Raw genomic sequence first — 19,472 nt, forward strand, 5'->3', positions numbered from 1 at the left:
AAGTAAACAACACCAACATTTCAAATGTTCCATTGAAAATATAAAACATTACACATGGCGTTCAAAAATCGATCAAAATGTTTTAGTACGACTTTGGTTAGCTATGAAGCGCTGTGAATACTTTCTGGATGCACTGCATTGTTTCCTCCTTTTGTTGTACCTATGTATATGTGTATTTCCTTTTACAGTATTTTTCGGACTATAAGTCGCAGTTTTTTTCATAGTTTGGCGACATATATGTTTTTTTCCTTCTTTATTATGCATTTTCGGCAGGTGCGACTTATACTCCGGTGCGACTTATACTCCGAAAAATACGGTAATTTGAATTGTGTTTTTGCCTCATTTTATTTGCTCATCTTATGATAACACATTAACCCCTCTGAAAAATTAGAATTATTTCACGAGTCAAATGGTGTACATGCATCATTCATTTTTTTTATCTAGTTTGTGTTAACTTTCATGCCAATTGTTACACTGTGAGATCTCATTGACAATACAGTCGACAGGAAACATGACTAGTGTGCTTGTTGTACTGTATTGCACAGGAAAGTGTCACAACAGAACACACCAAGCGGGTGCACAGGAAATAAGTCATTAACCAAAAACAAGTCACATTAAAATAGGAAGTGACTGCAGAGGCCGTGACGGTTTCAGGTTAGTCTCTCGTTTCCGCCAAAACCATCCACGAATGACTGAAAAAGTCCAAAAAAAGAGGTGAACATTTTATTCTTCTATTGGCAATATAATGAAAATATTTCATAAATTATATTATTTCTTGCTTTGCTTGACTGCTTTTCTGCATTTTTAAGTTTTATGCCTTTTGATCCATTCACAGACTATGCAAGGGAATCTTCTGCGAGTGTTTGTCTTTGGCCTTCTTGTGTATCTCAGGGACGAGCCTGCGACTGAGGAGCAGGGCGATGTCGTCTTTGAACAGCGTGATAAGAGGACATTCAAGGACTTGGAGACCCTGGACAATGAAATAGGACGTGGGAATAAGGAAAACGTGCGTACTGATGCCAGGCGGTCTTGGGATATTTATGCATCTCTTCTTCTGGACCAAAATGTTTCAGGACAAGATGTAGCTGACAATCAGGAGGACTATATGCCAAACACTGACATGCATTGTGAGCGTGCAGAATCAAAGAGGACAATAATCATTCAGTCACACACGTCAGAAGAAGGTTCAAAGATGGTCAATGCTGATTGGGAAGGGGATTATCTTTGGGGCGTATGGAATATATTCTCCTTCATTTCAGTCATAAGCTTTTTCAGGAAATATTTGCGGAATGGTTCTAAGACGGCACGAGAAAAAAACAACGTCTTCTCTGCTGCTGAAGTTCTTCTTCCAGACAGCGGCGCTCTTCACAAACTTCACTCTAAAAGTCTTCGGGTTTCATCCCGGAATAAATGGAGGGAGGAGGAATTCCTGGAGGGGTTTTTGGACGACCTGCTGGAATCCATGAGGGCTGCTTGCGATACAGATGCCAGTCTTGTAATTGGAGACTTTCAGATAATGGACGTCTGTGACGTCATCGTCCCTTTGACTCTTCCTCGTCCTTTCACCTTTGAATGTGTGCTCTGCAGAAAGCAGGCAACAGACCTTCACCTCTGCGGCCAGATGCGACTGGTGGAAAAGAAAATCCCAAATGGCTGCCTCTGCCTGTCCCCGGATGCAGATGACATGGTTTGCTTATTGCATGGTGAGAATAAGGAGTCCAAGACGAAAGCCTGCACAGAAGCTTTCAGTAGTCGTTTTTGTGTAAGAAACAGCTCATTCTTGTCAAAGTCTCGGGTGAGCAGATGGTTTCATAGCATCACAGGTGAGGCTTGGGCAGAGATTTCTCATAAATACAAGTTTGACTTAATTACTCATGCTCCAGGTTCGCTTGTAGTGCGCTTTCAATCAGGCAAGAAGCTTAGATTCAACCTGAGGCCTGTGTTCAAGCTCGACTCAGAGTCTTACCTCTACGTCCTCCCGTCTTCAAGCAACTTGGATGAAACCTGGACTCTGTCCCTGCACATCTACGAGGATCGACTTTTACGACACGTCTCTCTACATCTACCGGAGAACTCCTGTCACTTTCAAACTTTAGAAGCAGTTTGTTTCCTCGTCAGGGGACAGGAAGCGCTGTCGGGCAGCAGCGCTTTGACGGCCTGGCATTGTAAACTTGCTTTAACGCGTCTGCTTTGCGCCACCAAGCCTGCGCAGTGGAGGTCAGAGTTTGTGGCCGACAGGCTGCGGGACTTACTGGTCTTCCTAGAGAGAAGTCTGCGGGAGAAGTTTCTTTGCCATGTTCTTATTGGGAACCCTTTGTCCCAAAATGCCATTGCTCTCCCTGACCAGCTGACATTTGCTAAGCCTGTGAATCTCTTCCATCCCCTTGTGGTGAACGAAAGTATTTACAGAAATGCACTTACTTTTTTCCAGGAGATGCTGAGAAACGCAAACATGCAAATACTTGATTATGTAGGAAACTTCGGTGATTCTTCCACTTGATAGGGCAGGGCGATACTGGGAATTTTGGTATCGATCAAAAACCAAGTAAATACAGGGCTGGTATTGCTGATACTGATACTTTTGACTTGAAATGACATGTTTAGGGATGTTTTCGACTAAAGATTTTCATTGTCAAATCTGATTTCTGCCATAGTCGACTATCAGTCGAATCCACAGCATTTTTTTTTAACAGATCATGGTGTTATGTAGTAGTGTACAGTAGGGTTGTACGGTATACCGGCATTAGTATAGTACCGCGATACTAATGAATCATATTCGGTACTATACCGCTTCTAAAAAATACTGACCCCCCAAACTCCCTGCGACCCTGTCGTCGTCACGTCGGGTCATTGCTGGTTTACAAGCAGACGAGCATGTTTGGCAGCGCACAATCACAGAGTACTTACAAGCAGACACAGTGTGTAGACAGAAAAGGGAAAACGGACTAATTTTGGCTTGAAAACTAACGATAAAGGTGAAGTTATAACACTGAAGAGGTGCTTTAAAACATGGCTAGCTAGCTAGCGGCTAATGTCCAGCCCCAGTCGCCAGTGTTTTAGCTACTTCAAATAAAGTATGTTTCTTACAAGTATCATCCCTGCAGGACGAGGAATAGCTAAACATGCTTCACTGCACCCCGTAGTTCACCGGCATTAAAATGTAAACAAACGCCATTGGTGGATGTAAACCTAACATCCACTGCAATAATATCAAGTACATGAGCGTACCTAGTCGATACTTCTATGATTACATTGATATTTTTTAGCATCACAAAATATTTTTTCGTTTAAAAAATTTTTATATTATGATTATAAACTCAGGAAATATGTCCCTGGACACATGAGGACTTTGAATATGACCAATGTATGATCCTGTAACGACTTGGTATCGGATTGATACCCAAATTTGTGGTATTATCCAAAACTAATGTAAAGTATCAAACAACAGAAGAATAAGTGATTATTACATTTTAACAGAAGTGTAGATAGAACATGTTGAAAGAGAAAGTAAGCAGATATTAACAGTAAATGAACAAGTTGATTAATAATTAATTTTCTACCGCTTGTCCTTAATCATTTTGACAAAATAATAGAATGGAAAATGACACAATATGTTACTGCATATGTCAGCAGCTAAATTAGGAGCCTTTGTTTGCTTACTTACTAATAAAAGACAAGTTGTCTTGTATGTTCACTATTTTATTTAAGGACAAAATTGCAATAAGAAACATATGTTTATTGTACCCTAAGATTTTTTGTTAAAATAAAGCCAATAATGCAATTTTTTTGTGTTCCCCTTTATTTAGAAAAGTACCAAAATATTGGTATCGGAACGACACTCGTGTACAGTATACTCACTGGTCACTAGGGGCCTGATTTACTAAGATCCAAATACAACACGCTAGACAGCGTGTGCAAAAAATAATGTGTGTACTATAAGTGGGCGTGTTGCATGTGATCTACCAAGACTGCACGTGCAATCGAAAAGTGGTGCAGACCGCCTTATTTAAATGAGGATTTTGCGTGCATACAGGACTCATCCCACGGAGACGATCATTCACACCTGTGTGCGATGTGTTGAACCCGTGGCACAATTCTACAAACCCCGTTTCCATATAAGTTGGGAAATTGTGTGAGATGTAAATATAAACGGAATACAATGATTTGCAAATCCTTTTCAACCCATATTCAATTGAATGCACTACAAAGACAAGATATTTGATGTTCAAACTCATAAACATTATTTATTTTTTGCTAATAATAATTAACTTAGAATTTCATGGCTGCAACACGTGCCAAAGTAGTTGAGAAAGAGCATGTTCACCACTGTGTTACATGGCCTTTCCTTTTAACAACACTCAGTAAACATTTGGGAACTGAGGAGACACATTTTTTAAGCTTTTCAGGTGGAATTCTTTCCCATTCTTGCTTGATGTACAGCTTAAATTGTTCAACAGTTCGGGGTTCTCCGTTGTGGTATTTTAGGCTTCATTATGCGCCACACATTTTCAATGGGTGACAGGTATGGAAGACACGACGTCCACAGTTTCCAAAAACAATTTGAAATGTGGACTCGTCAGACCACAGAACACTTTTCCACTTTGTATCAGTCCATCTTAGATGAGCTCAGGCCCAGCGAAGCCGACAGCGTTTCTGGGTGTTGTTGATAAACGGTTTTCGCCTTGCATAGGAGAGTTTTCACTTGCACTTAACAGATGTAGCGACCAACTGTAGTTACTGACAGTGGGTTTCTGAAGTGTTCCTGAGCCCATGTGGTGATATCCTTTACACACCGATGTCGCTTGTTGATGCAGTACAGCCTGAGGGATCGAAGGTCACGGGCTTAGCTGCTTTCGTGCAGTGATTTCTCCAGATTCTCTGAACCCTTTGATGATATTACGGACCGTAGATGGTGAAATCCCTAAATTCCTTGCAATAGCTGGTTGAGAAAGGTTTTTCTTAAACTGTTCAACAATTTGCTCACGCATTTGTTGACAAAGTGGTGACCCTCGCCCCATCCTTGTTTGTGAATGACTGAGCATTTCATGGAATCTACTTTTATACCCAATCATGGCACCCACCTGTTCCCAATTTGCCTGTTCACCTGTGGGATGTTCCAAATAAGTGTTTGATGAGCATTCCTCAACTTTATCAGTATTTATTGCCACCTTTCCCAACTTCGTTGTCACATGTTGCTGGCATCAAATTCTAAAGTTAATGATTAATTGCAAAAAAAAAATTTTTTATGAGTTTGAACATCAAATATGTTGTCTTTGTAGCATATTCAACTGAATATGGGTTGAAAATGATTTGCAAATCATTGTATTCCGTTTATATTTACATCCAACACAATTTCCCAATTTATATGGAAAAGGGGTTTGTATAATCAGTAACATTTTCTAAATCGCAATCAAGACAACAGAAACATGCAAACTGACACTATGCGCGAGGTTTCCAATTGCATCACCAGCGCATTTGTGCGTATTTAGTTTTAAAAGAAAATTAGCATTTTCTCCTCCTAGTATTGTGGGCGTTTTGATGATCAGCATACATTTTGCATATTAATGAAGACAGACACAAAATTGATTGCACGCCTTATTCTGCTCACTTAACAGACGCAATCCACTTTGCACATGATTACTAAATCAGCTCTGCGTGTGCCGTTAGGTTTGCACGTGTTTTAGTACATGCAAACTTTGAATAAATCAGGCCCTAGGTCTCAGTAATGTACTGGACGTGCTCTCACTTATAAAAAAATAAATAAAAAAGAATTAATTTGTGACTTTTTCCACCTCAAAAAAAGGCCAGTTCAGTGAAGTTCTTGACTCTGAAGCAGCACCAGGAGGACATTAAACTTGAAAGGAAGTAAATGTGAACCAGCGTGTATTATCTTGGCAAAAGTAGCACTTCACGTCCAGTGCGAGGTGGTGCGTCCCGGCCCGCGCCGTGTCCAATTTCCACGGGTCGACAGCAGAATTCGAATGGCAAGAGGCGAACGGTGGCACGGCACACTGACCGCTTTCAGACAGGTTTTCCTGTACATAAAATCCTTACTAGCTGTCCTCAAAATGCAGGTAGTTTAAATGTTAATTACAAATGGAATAAAAAGTACCATATTTACGTAATACAAAAATAGTATAATGGTAGCTGTGAAATTATTTATGTGCAATTGAGATGCAGTGCTGTGAAATTTGTCATTTGTTTGTTCTGAAGTCCTGTCATCTGTTAAGGAAACTGATAGATAGATAGTACTTTGATTCCTTCAAGAGAGTTCCCTCAGGAAAATAAAAAAAATAAAAAAATAAATGGTGGCAAAACAAATATTTTAACTAAATTATTACGTTTAAATGATTGTTTTCATCAGATTAATCACTTTTTCATTTGGATTAATGATATTTGTTAAGATAATTTAAATAAACTTAAACATACATTAAAAAAAAAAAAACATACATAAATACAATTTTGTCAGAATTTCATACAGGAACATGTTTTTAAATGTTTTTAATTGAATGCATTGTCATTTGTTTGCTGAAAACTTGATAACGGTTTTATGTTTATTTTAAGTAGACATTTACCGGTGAGCACTGGCTTTGCAATGACTTATGCATTGACCATACTGACCTTCGAACAACCTTTCAGGTAACCATAAATTGCACGATTAATGTGATCATTTCTTGTGATTAATCACTTGTGTTAACTTGTTTTTCATTGACCTAAGTAAAACATTTAAAAAAATGTTCCTGCATGACATTCTGACAGTAAAATTGTATTGGTGTCAAAATATTGAGGTCTTAAGTTATTTAAATAAAGCAAACGAACAATAACTTGTGATTAATCATGGTTAATGCAAATTTAAAAATGTGATTAATGCAATTAAAAATTAATCATTTGACAGGACTACAAATGGTTTTTATAGCTAAATTCAACAATGTAATAGTAAATAAAGTATTCCCTTATTGAGTCCTACTACACACAATTGTCTATTACAAAAAAAACGTCTTGGACGTATAGAAGAAAAACTGCTACAAAAGTATTGATCCCACCACACTAATATCGATCCAATACCAATATCTACATTGGAAGCCACACTATCGATATTTAGATGGATACGTCCAGCCGTACCAGTTGAGGTACTCTATTTGACCACAGTGTAACTTCCATTAGGGTTATTAATTGCGTTCCTATCCTAGGGCAGGCAGGAAAGTGGTGTAGAAAATGTGACGTGTGAGTGGGAGGAGTTAATGACAAATTAAAATAACGGTTATGACCACAGACAGGATTTTGTGCCTTAATGTTACTTTCCACCTTGTTAATAAAAGCTTGTGTTGTGACTATCATGGCCTTGTTACAGCATGACTGCATGTAGATGGCAATTAAATATTGAACAGCACCGATGACATGGAGTTTTTTTTTATTTCTAAAAAGTACTCATTCACGTCTTCGTGTCCCAGTAACTGAGGAAGTCTCCATGCTGCGTCATGTTCTCCAAGATGGATGTTCCCCAGCTGGAAGATCTCGGCGACTGCTCAAACTCAGGGTTCGCATCATCACCCTTGAAGCTGACCTTCCAAGACGGACTTGAGACCACGTTGCCAGAAGCTGTTGGGAATCATTTCATCATATCAGTACCGGTACATGTTTTTACACACTGTGTTACTATTTGTGACTTGTGCTGCCTCAGAAAGTAAAATAGACAATAGTGCTTGAAAGTGTGACCTGGAAACGCATTGCATTGTGGGTCTTGCTGGATTCTAAATCGCTTATTTACATGGCTGAATACAAGACTTTGGTTTCTTTCTTTAACGAGTTCAAAACATGACGCGAATGTGCGGCATTATTAACAATTTTTTATAATTTACAGCGTGAAAGCAAAGCCGAAGGAAGTTGGGTTAATGAGCTAATAAAGACACGATGAACAGCCTGGATAGCAGCCGTGAGACGATCAAACATGACTTTTAACGCCATCACCTGGTACATGTTGCTGTGTTCACGGCATTGTCACACTGGTAAGTTTCAATCAAAGCATGTTTTATTCAGTTACTAGGCTGTTAGCGTTAGCCAAGCTAGCTGCGGGCGACAAACATACAGTATTTTGGGAAAAAACATGTCTGTTTACTTTAAGTCAGGGGTCCCCAAACTTTTTGACTCGGGGGCCCGCATTGGGTTAAAACAATTTGGACGGGGGCTGGGCGGTGTGTGTAAATAACATATATATATATATATATATATATATTCCTCACACACTAATTGATTGAAAGTGTGTGCACCAGATGTCACATTATCGATGGAAAAATGTAACAAGCGATAGAAAATGGATTAGAAATTAGGACAGATTTAACAAAATAAAAATAAATTATATATATATATATATATATATATATATATATATATATATATATATATATATATATATATATATATATACACACATTTAATTTTATTTTAGAAAGTACAGATTTAACAATAAAAATAAAAAATAAATAAAATTAAATAAATATATATTTATATACATATTTATTTAATTTTTTTATTTTGTGTTAAATCTGTCCTTTCTAATTCATTATATATATACACATATATATATATATATATATATATATATATATATATACACACACACACACATTTAATTTTATTTTAGAAAGTACAGATTTAACACAAAATAAAAAATAAATAAAATTAAATATATATATATATGTATATATATATATATATATATATATATATATATTCCTCACACACTAATTGACTGAAAGTGTGCACCAGATGTCACTTTATCGATGGAAAAATGTTTCAGAGCAGTAGCACAGTGATCAAAGTATTTAAAAGTAATGATGGGCTTGTTTTTTGGGGGAAACCCTCACTCCATCCTAAACTCATAGGAAATGAAAGCTGTAGATTACGCGCAATTGGAATGGAGGACAATGAGCTAGCAGACTTTGCATTCTGAAATTCTTCACCGGTAATAAAACTGACTGTTAACAAAATATATACTGTATTTTCCGGACCATAGGGCGCACCGGATTATAAGGAGCACTGCCGATGAATGGTCTCTTTTTTATCTTTTTTCATATATAAAGCGCACCGGATTATAGGGCGCATTAAAGGAGTCTTTTTTTTTTCTAAATGTAAAACACTTCCTTGTGGTCTACATAACATGTAATGGTGGTTATTTGGTCAAAATGTTGCATAGATTATGTTTTACAGATCATCTTCAAGCCGCTTTCTGACAGTAGCTTCCGGGTGCAGAGTTTTGTGGGCGGTCTTATTTACGTGGCTCACTTTCGGCAGCGTCTTCTCCTCATCTTTGTTGTAGCGGTGTAGCGTGCAAGGACGGGAGTGGAAGAAGTGTCAAAAGATGAAGCTAACTGTTTTAATGACATTTAGACTTTACTTCAATCAATAACGGTGCAGCATCTCCTCATCCGGAAACAACAACTGCGTAATTGTGTCCCGTGAAAAACCGTCCGACCGGAAATCTCTAATAACTAAAGTTCCATGGGTGAATAATGTAAACTCACTACACCGGTATGTTTTAGCGCTTTCATGGCGAGTTTACTGACAGATATAAGTAAGAACTTTACACTACTTTATATTAGAAATGGCAACAGCGGAGGATGAATGTCCCATAACAAGAAGATAGAGAAAAAGAAGAAGCTTATTGACTACAGTGTCGACACGGACTACAAAGGCGGATGTGCGCAAATTTTCAGGACTTATGCAGATCCCAAATGCAGATCAGCAGGTACCAGAAGGTAAGACAAGTTGCTTTTGCATAATATTGCGAAACAAAACGCCAGATAATATGTCTTACCTTATACACGCACCATAATAATACTCATGTTGAAGCACATCAAGCGGTGCGGTTTCATAGCTTACCAAAGTCGTACTAAAACATTTTGATGGATTTTTGAGCGCCGTGTGTAATGTTCTACATTTTCAATGTTATTTGAGTCATATTGCCATCATAGTGCAGCCTACACTTATCTCTTATGTTTGACTTCCATCTACTGGTCACACTTATTACACCATGTACCAAATAAAATAGCTTCGAGGTGGGTAAGCTCAACCAAACTTATTTTTAACATCAGGCGCACCGGGTTATAAGGCGCACTGTCGAGTTTTGAGAAGAAAAAAAAACATGATTTTAAGTGTGCCTTATAGTCCGGAAAATACGGAAACTCTTCTATATCGGACGTGCTCATGTGGATCAATTCCACCAATTTAACTTATTTTTTCCAGGTCCTTGGAATAGGGTACAGTTTGTCTCAGTGCAGTTCCTGGATTTTTGAATTTTTTGTACAATCTATTTTAATCCAATATGTTTCTCTCCTCTCATTACCGCGGGTACACTACAGCCATGTAAACAAAACCTACGTCCAGCAAAAATGGCTACTCGGCACCCACAATGCATTGCAAAATCACGAGCCCTATTTGTACCTTTTGGTTGGGACATGCAGGAGGATTCAGTGCAGCAGGCACACACATCATCTTCGCCATACAACTCCTTCCACCTGAACCACACACTTTAAATTATCAACTGAACCAAAATTTTGTGTAATTTGTCACAGTAACTCACTTTTTAGCAGCTTGATCAAAATTACACGCCTTTGATCTCGGAGTTGGCGTGTGATGGTCCATAGACAACTCACAGTGCAGGTAGAGCTGCTGAAACTGCTTAAAAAAAACAAAAAAAAACCAGTGTCTTTTTTTTTTTTTTTTTTTTTTTTTTTACACTTTAGAGGCGTGTAATTAAACCGATCGTACCGGCGATGAAGTAGCAACCATGTCCTTGAAAATGAAGGCGCTCACGCGGAACTTTTGGACATCTAAGGGGCCCTTGAGAAACAAGGACTGTCTCGTTACCACACTGTCGTACATACAGCTGCAATAAAAGCACACATAATTGGTTCATGTTACAATATCTCATTATAATACCTTAAAAAAAAAAAAGAAAAAAAAGTTGAACAATTTACCCTTGGTTGTCGATAATGGCGTATTTTGGTTCCGAGTTAGAATCTCGGGACGGCGTCATGAAACACTTGTTAATGTAAAGCCTCAGGTCCGTTGGTCTGTCGTCAGCTCGTTTCACCTCAAAGTACATCGGCTCTCCCAACATGAATGATTCGTCACCAACAATTTGGTTCCCTGACGCTTAAAACAACAAGTGAATACATTTCAAAACATACACAGGAAGTATTGAACTGCCACTTTCACGATTATTGATCTGATTGTTACATAATAGCATATGCCCTGTTTTGTGTGGCCCCAATTTGGTCTTTGTTATTACTAATTAGGGCCTGAGCAGCAAACGCTGCGAGGGCTCTATTGTAATTGTTCCATGCATTTATTTTTCTCCCACTTCGGTCGCATTTGTAAGGCCATTGACAAGCACGAAACGTCACCAATTTTTGCAAGAGCATCATCCAGTCTGGGAAAAACTGAAAATGAAATGTCCAAATTGGTTTGAAATTTAGAAAATAAAATGCCTCATCACCAGATTAACTAAATCACACACGTAAAAGTCTTCAAGTCATATTTGAAAACAAATATTAAGTCGGCCATCTTGGTTTCTGTCTACCATTTTTAGGCCAAAAACAAATCCTCCTAAGGACTTTGACCGAATGGACCACGGTTAACATGTCAGATTACATACAGATAGGCAATGGTAATTTTGCTTATGCTATAGAACAGTGGTTCTCAAATGGGGTACGTGTACCCCTGGGGGTACTAGAAGCTTTGCCAAGGGGTACGTGAGATTTTTTTTAAATATTCTAAAAATAGCAACAATTCAAAAATCCTTTATAAATATAAATAAAAACCTATCTTTTTTTCCAAATAGTTCAAGAAAGACCACTACAAATGAGCAATATTTTGCACTGTTATACAATTTAATAAATCAGAAACTGATGACATAGTGCTGTATTTTACTTCTTTATCTCTTTTTTTCAACCAAAAATGCTTTGTTCTGATTAGTGGGTACTTGAATTAAAAAAAAATTCACAGGGGGTACATCACTGAAAAAAGGTTGAGAACCACTGCTATAGAATATGGGTGTGGCTTTCCCCACATCTGCGGTCCCCTCCAAGGTTTCTTATTGTGTCCCATTAGATTGAGTTTTTTCTTGCCCTGATGTGAGATCTGAGCCGAGGATGTCGTGGCTTGTGCAGCCCTTTGAGACACTTGTGATTAAGGGCTATATAAATAAACTTTGATTGATTGATTACTGCACTTATGAGGATTGGCTCTCCTTCCCAACTGTTATGAGGCTTTTAGCTCGGGGTCCAATCATGACTACACGTTAATATCGACACCAATATCGCTCGCTTGTGGTGTGAATTTATAACAGTCATTACTTCCTTTCACATGCTCTGATCTTCCTGAAATTTCGGACGATTGGTTGGGCATTGGGAAGAACGTGACTGCATGTGCCCGCCGACTCACATGACCCCCAAAATGCAATCTTGTAAAGTCTCCAAGATTTTGTATGGAATCAACTTTAATATGACTTTTTTTTAAAGAAGAGATTAACATACACTATATTGCCATACGTATTTGGCCACCTGCCTTGACTCACATATACACTTGAAGTGCCATCCCATTCCTAACCCATAGGGTTCAATATGATGTTGGTCCATCTTTTGCAGCTATTACAGCTTCAACTCTTCTGGGAAGGCTGTCTACAAGGTTGCGGAGTGTGTTTATAGGAATTTTCTACCATTCTTCCAATAACGCACACCATGATTCCTCCTCCACCAAATTTCACACTCGGCACAATGCAGTCCGAATTGTACCGTTTTCCTGGCAACCTCCAAACCCAGACTCGTTCATCAGATTGTATGTGGGCTAATTGGAAGGTCACATGAAGTTTGGAGCTCTGTATCAACTGACTGTGCAGAAAGTCGGCGACCTCTTTGCACCATGCGCTTCAGCATCCGCTGACCCCTCTCGGTCAGTTTTTGTGGCCTACCACTTCAAGGCTGAGTTGCTGTTGTTCCCAAACTCTTCTATTTTCTTATAAAAAAGCCGACAGTTGACTTTGGAATATTTAGGAGCGAGGAAATTTTAAGACTGGATTTGTTGCACAGGTGGCATCCTATGACAGTTCCACGCTGGAAATCACTGAACTCCTGAGAGCGGCTCATTCTTTCACTAATGTTTGTAGAAACAGTCTCCATGCCTAAGGGCTTGATTTTATACACCTGTGGCCGGGCCAAGTGATTAGGACACCTGGTTCTGATCATTTGAATGGGTGGCCAAATACTTTTGGCAATATAGTGTATCTAGATAATGTGATTGTACATACTCTCATCCATCCATCATTGTATCTGGTGTTTGATACGCCAGTCTTCCTAACGTAATCAGAAACCACAATATTTACATGTTTATGTCTAAGTTATGACTTGTCCAGGGTGTACACCGGCTTCCGCCCGATTGTAGCTGAGATAGGCTCCAGCGCCCCCACGACCCCGAAGGGAATAAGCGGTAGAAAATGGATGATGGATGGATGTCTAAGTTAGATCAATAATTTGTTTCATCGAGCGCTCAAACTGGTGGCGTCATTTGGCCTTTTTAGGGCGACTAAAGGATAATTTGGTTCAAACAATCTTATTATTGAACTTCAAAAGCAAAATGTATTTATTTTTTCTTAACTTTTATGACGTAGCACTTTATTACTGACAGATCCCAAGGAAATAATGTTCAAATATTTACAAAAGCCATGATAATTTGATAAATTTGCAAAATTACGAAAAAAAAATTCATCTTATTTACATTATGGGGTATTGTCTGTAGAATTTTGAGGACAAAAATGAATGTATTCCATTTTGGAATAAGGCTGTAAACAAAGAGTGAAAAAAGTGAAGCACTTTGAATACTTTCCAGATGCACTGTATGTATGTTTGCTGCTCAATGTATTATCATGTCAGGATACAGTACGTGTGTCATATGGTGCCTTCTACAGGATAATGTAATCTTCATTGTACTGTACTGCACTCATTCTGCTCCACATTTTGACTACACACAAAAATTTGCTAAAGGGCTTTAGTTGTTTTGTATGAAGTGCTTTAATTACGGCTGTCAAACGATTGTTTATGTGTTTTTTTTAATCAAATTAATCACGTTTTGGGATTTGGATTAATCACAGGTGATTACTCGCTTGCATATTTAACATTTTATTTTGAAAATACCCCAATATTTGTGCACAAACACAATCTTGTTGTCAGAATGCCATCCAGAATTTTTTTTTAAATGTTTTACTTGAATGCATGTCTTTTATTTGCAAAAACTTGGTAATCGTTTTAAAGTTCTTTCAGACTCTATTTTGAAGTCAAATTTTCCAGTGAGCGCACCACTCATTGTTCATCACTAACCGTATAGCAGTCAAGGTAAGAAGAACAAACTACATGATTAATCTAAGTGTGTTTGTGATTCATTCATATTTGATTTAATCACATGAGTTTTAATAATTTTGACAGCCCTAGTTTTAAATACATTGTTCCCTATCCCCTATAAAATACGCACAAAAGTTGATTTCTAACATGTAGTGTTAAGAGTGGAAGAGACAAACCATACCATCTTGTGAAGTGAGGATGTAAGAATGTTTTGGTCTGAGAGCTTTGTACACCGTGCCTTTCTTCAGTTGGATGGAGATGCCAGGATTGAAGGAGTGAAAATGGCTGCAGAACAAACATTAAAATGGTAATGCACACTTTGACAGAACATCTTATTTATCGTTAAAACCAGATAATATGGTACCTCAACTTATGAGCTCTGCTTTTTGTTATACTTTAAAACGGGGTCATATTATTTTGTCTACATTTAAAACACTTCCTTGTGGTCTACATAACATGTAATGGTGGTTCTTTGGTCAAAATGTTGCATAGATTATGTTTTACAGTCCATTTTGAAGCCACTTTGACTGTTTCTTCAGGATGCTCTGTTGTACGAGCTATCCTTTTTACGTGCCTCCACTTCGACTGCGTGTTTTGTTGTAATTTTTAGCGCTTTCATATCGAGCCTACTGACAGATATAAGTTCAAACTATATGTTCATTTGTATTAGAAAAAGGGCAACAGTGGAGGATAACAAGAAGATAGAGGAAAAAGAAAAGGCTTATCGACTACGGCATCGACTACAGTGCAAAATTTTACCTGCGCAAATTTTCAGGACTTATGCAGATCTCAAACACACATCAGCATGTACCAGAAGGTAAGAAAAGTTGGTTTTGCATAATATTGTGAAACAAAACGCCAGATGTGTTATACACACACCATAATAATACTTGTATCTCGGACTACGGTAGCCGTAATGGGCCGACAATCCATCAAGCGGTGCGGCTTCAAAGTCATACTAAAACATTTTGACAGATTTTTGAGTGCCGTGTGTAATGTTCTTTATTTTCAATGGAACATTTAAAGTTTTGGTGTTGTTTACTGGCGTCATATTGCAGTCTACACCTATATCTTATGTGTGACATGCCCCACAAGAAGAGGATAGCAAAAAAGTAGCTTTCTGTTTACAATGGCGGACTCGCGCAAAGCTCTTCTGGTAGATTTCTACCATATATGGATAATCAGCTGACGTCACTAATGAGAATAACGTTGCAAATGGGGCAAATTCACAACGACTCGTTTGGAAGAAGAACGAAGGAAGGCAAGATTGTGTTTTATGTATATCTCCACCACTGAATATTAACATATGAACATCGCTCCTCTTTTACTTCTCAGACCAGCACCTCGATAGACATCTTTTACAATCAAGCAAAACACAACAAAAATGTAACAGCAAAATATGAATGCAAAGGGTAATAAACACCTGCAATATGATATATCATCACGTAAAAATCTGCTTTTGAGCTGCTGTGACGTAGATTACCATAATAACTCGTACAACACCCAAAAAATATTGAAATAATTTCTATAGTTTAAGACTCACGGCCATTTAAAAACCGCACTGCACATCATAATGGCGGCGACAGTTTTTATGTTAAAGGTCTAAAAAATAATTATGTAGAACGTCCGGCGGGCCGGATTGAAAATCATAACGGGCCGCATGTGGCCCGCGTGCCGTATTTTGCCCAGGTTTGATCTAATAAGTCGTACATTTGATTTTTTTTAATAGTTTTTAGCATAAAACATGTACATTAAATGACAAAATACAGTGTTATTTCATGTAATGATTGTACTGCCGTGAAAGATTTATTTAAAAAAGGGATGCACAATTCCCAAGATTCCTACACATGCACAGATGCAGGCGGTGCATTAATTGCAATGCGGGGCATGCTTGCAGAATTGATTTGAACTAATTTCAATATGTGGGACTGATTTGATGTTCAAGTGTTTTGATGTACAAGCCGTGGAACCAAATAAGCTCTAAAGTTGAGGTACCACTGTATATTGTAAAATATTAATTTTTATTTTTATTATTTTTTTTTTTTAAGCTAGTTTAAATTAAGGCTGCAGCTAACGATTATTTTTCTATCGATTAATCTATGGATTATTTTTTCGATTAATCGGTTAATATATAGATTATTTTTTTCGATTAATCTATAGATTATTTTTCCTTTTACCGATTATTTTTTTAATTTAAAATGAAGATGAAAAAATAAATGTTGGCCAGTTTTTTCAAAAGGCATGACTTTTATTTACAAAAAAAAAAGTATGGCCACTCAGTCAACATTGACAACATGACAAAATATTCTGTAACAATGTAAACATTTAAAACTTTTAACATTTAACAAAATTAAAAGTAGCTTATTTGCTTTTTAATGTGCAAATATAAAAGTAAACATCCAGTGCAAATCTTAATATTCTGCAATAGTATAAGCATTTCAAAAGTAAAAGTATTGCTTATTTTGCTTTAAAATGTGCAAAAATAAAGATAAACATCCAATACAAAAAAGTGCAAAAGGAAATATTCTGTAACAGTGTAAACATTTCAACAAAAGTAAAAGTATTGCTTATTTTGCTTAATAACGCAACAATGATAGTATGATTAAAGTGAAAGTTAATTGTTGGTTTGTACATAGTATATGTAACTGTTAATGTTGTAAAAGGTATTTGCACAACTAGTTAACGTTAGCGTTAAAGAGGAGCGCGTCTTTGTAAACACTGAACAGGCACGCCAAACGCGCCTCTCAGAGCGAAACAGTGTTTTAGTTTATGAATTTACAACGCAGATACAAATTACACATTCATGTTTTTGTGTAATGATGACAACGTATACTCACGCGGACGATTGACTAGTTGATGGTGATGGCAAGAACGCTGTCGGGTGTTTTCTTTTCAAATGTTCCTTCATAGCCGTTGTGCTGCTATGATAGGCCATTTCCGCTCGACACAGTGTGCATACAACAACTGTCAAGTGTTTTGCTTTTTTCGCTGTGCTTATCCCACACTTGAAGGGATGTACCAATGCTGAATGTGGCTTCTGGATTTCACTCAAAAGACCAGACCGTAGTTACTTATTCCTTTTATTTTCCTTTAGTTTGCAACAGTTTTTCCAATGAAGAAACAGCTTCTTTTTTCTTCTTTAGTCTTTTTAGCAGTCTTTAGCAGTGTTAGTAGACTTTAGTTTCTTTAGCTGTCATTAGCTGTCTTTAGTAGCCTTTAGCTTCTTTAGTAGGTGAAAAACCTTTAAGGACAAAACACCACAAGATAAACATGCTGTAAAAAATCAATCAGTTATCAATACCATAATTTACAATTATTAATTAGGCTATCAAACTCTTAACCATTAAACAAGTGCAAGAAAATGGACACATCTTTTCCCTTTACGTTAAAACAGATTTTAAATAAATTGTCTCAACATAAATGCACCAAGATACATATAAAATACATTTAAACCCAGAAACACAATAGATAAATGCAGCAGAAAACCCAATATGCAAATACATAAATACCTAATCAATTAACCACCTATTTAGATACATATTTAAAATCCATATTCAATATAAATATATTATTAATTTAGCAGTGAAACACTCAATCTTAAACGCTGTCTACTGGTAGAAAAATGCCCCTTTTTCTATTGCCTCACCAGCAGCCAATGATCCAACACAGTTAAATCCAACACTTGAAGTTGAGTGACTTCACCCTCCTGATGAAGCAAACTGCTACAACATTTATCAAACTAAGCAAAGAATATCAACACTAAACAACAGTTACATAACACACTGTGTGTATTTAGCCTCCAGACTAAGCACGCTACATGCACACAACTCCCCCCCCCCATCTCACCAGCGCAACAAGTGCGCCACACCCACGAAGAGAAATATTAAATCTTACATACTTTTGGCACAACTCTTGGTTATCTGTAATGAAATAAACCTTTTTCCACTCTGCGCTGGCGTCTTTTGTACTCCTTGATTTGACACAGCGGTCTAATTACCGGGCTCGTGCCCCAACAGATGAGACGGGAGCGCCCCGCGTTATACCTGCGCGTGAACGTAAACTGATCGGCTCTGATCATATAAGCCGACTGGCCGAAATAATGCCGAATTATATACATTTCCTGGGGTTGCCTAGGTGAATAGGGATGCGGATGTGCTCTAAGATAAAATATAATTTTATTAAGTGGGGTTTGGCTGGTTGCTAAACAGCCACGGTTGCGAGCTCGCGCGTCAGCTGACGAGACAGCTGTTCACCGCTACAACATTATAAGGCCGTTTATTGAAATACTCCCACACTTTTGACGACTTTTGGCGTGCTTTTTTCCCCTCGCTCGCACCGCTCGCATCGTCTGCTTTGCGCTCCGCCATGACGGCAGTGTGACGTAAATATGCGACGCGTCGAAGCATAAAAACGACGTCGACGTATGGCGGGCCGTATAAGGCCCGCGTGCCGTAGTTTGGGGACCCCTGGCATATACCATACAATATTTCCAAATGAACATATATTAACTCTACTTTATGCATCTGCTTAAAAAGGAATGCAGTGATTTAATACCTCAAAGAACAGGTTCTTACCGTGGATATTTGCATTGCAGGGAAATGCTAAAAGGCATGTCTCGTACTACTGGAGTAGTTGGCTTGTAGTGGAGCACGATACTGACGAACAATTCGTCTTTATTACTCTACAACACAAACGTTCATAGGAATTATTGCACACTAAATGGTGGAACATTGTAAAAAATGAAAGATGCTAACCTCTTTTTTGAATCCACAGTCACTTTTCAGCAGGTAGAGAAGGTAGTAATGGTCTGCAGTGCCTTCATTCACGGGACAAACACCAAGTCGCAAGTCTTTGAATGCCTCTTGAGTTGAAAAGAGCTCCCGTCTTACTCTCACGTACATTCGGTCGACATGGCACAAGACATCAACCAGCTTAGACGTGCTTGTTCCACCAGGTGAGGCAATAGGGGGAGGTGGTGCTCGCAACATTTTCTTTACCGGCTCAGGGACGGGCCTGACACCCTTTTCTGGCCTAAAGAACTCTTTCGGGTCCTGTGAGACGGAGACAATTCGATACCAG

At 38.0% G+C, this 19,472-nt stretch overlaps 2 protein-coding genes across 3 annotated transcripts in view; one reads left to right on the forward strand and one right to left on the reverse strand.

Moving 5' to 3' along the window:
- Positions 1 to 641: 641 nt before the first annotated feature.
- On the forward strand, positions 642 to 4,044 carry LOC133624338 (inositol 1,4,5-trisphosphate receptor-interacting protein). The gene is made up of 2 exons (XM_061987828.1): positions 642 to 714; positions 836 to 4,044. Exon 2 carries the CDS (start codon positions 839 to 841, stop codon positions 2,498 to 2,500), a length of 1,662 nt encoding a protein of 553 aa, XP_061843812.1. The 5' UTR covers positions 642 to 714; positions 836 to 838; the 3' UTR covers positions 2,501 to 4,044.
- A 3,350-nt stretch (positions 4,045 to 7,394) lies between these two features.
- The window catches only part of zp3c (zona pellucida glycoprotein 3c), a 12,371-nt gene continuing 293 nt past the window's right edge, over positions 7,395 to 19,472 (reverse strand). Inside the window, exons 1-8 of one of the 2 annotated variants that reach the window (XM_061988283.1) lie at positions 19,148 to 19,472; positions 18,968 to 19,074; positions 14,575 to 14,678; positions 10,977 to 11,154; positions 10,768 to 10,885; positions 10,580 to 10,674; positions 10,441 to 10,514; positions 7,395 to 7,599 (exon numbers count right to left, since the gene is read on the reverse strand). The exon at positions 19,148 to 19,472 is cut by the window's right edge and continues 293 nt beyond it. In XM_061988283.1, coding sequence (XP_061844267.1) covers positions 7,433 to 7,599; positions 10,441 to 10,514; positions 10,580 to 10,674; positions 10,768 to 10,885; positions 10,977 to 11,154; positions 14,575 to 14,678; positions 18,968 to 19,074; positions 19,148 to 19,472 — 1,168 coding nt within the window. In that variant the 3' untranslated portion in view covers positions 7,395 to 7,432. Of the gene's footprint in view, positions 7,600 to 10,440; positions 10,515 to 10,579; positions 10,678 to 10,767; positions 10,886 to 10,976; positions 11,155 to 14,574; positions 14,679 to 18,967; positions 19,075 to 19,147 lie in introns of both variants that reach the window. The other variant, XM_061988281.1, reaches the window with a different exon arrangement.

The sequence above is a fragment of the Nerophis lumbriciformis genome, linkage group LG27, assembly GCF_033978685.3.
Source record: "Nerophis lumbriciformis linkage group LG27, RoL_Nlum_v2.1, whole genome shotgun sequence".
Classification (NCBI taxonomy): Eukaryota; Metazoa; Chordata; class Actinopteri; order Syngnathiformes; family Syngnathidae; genus Nerophis; species Nerophis lumbriciformis.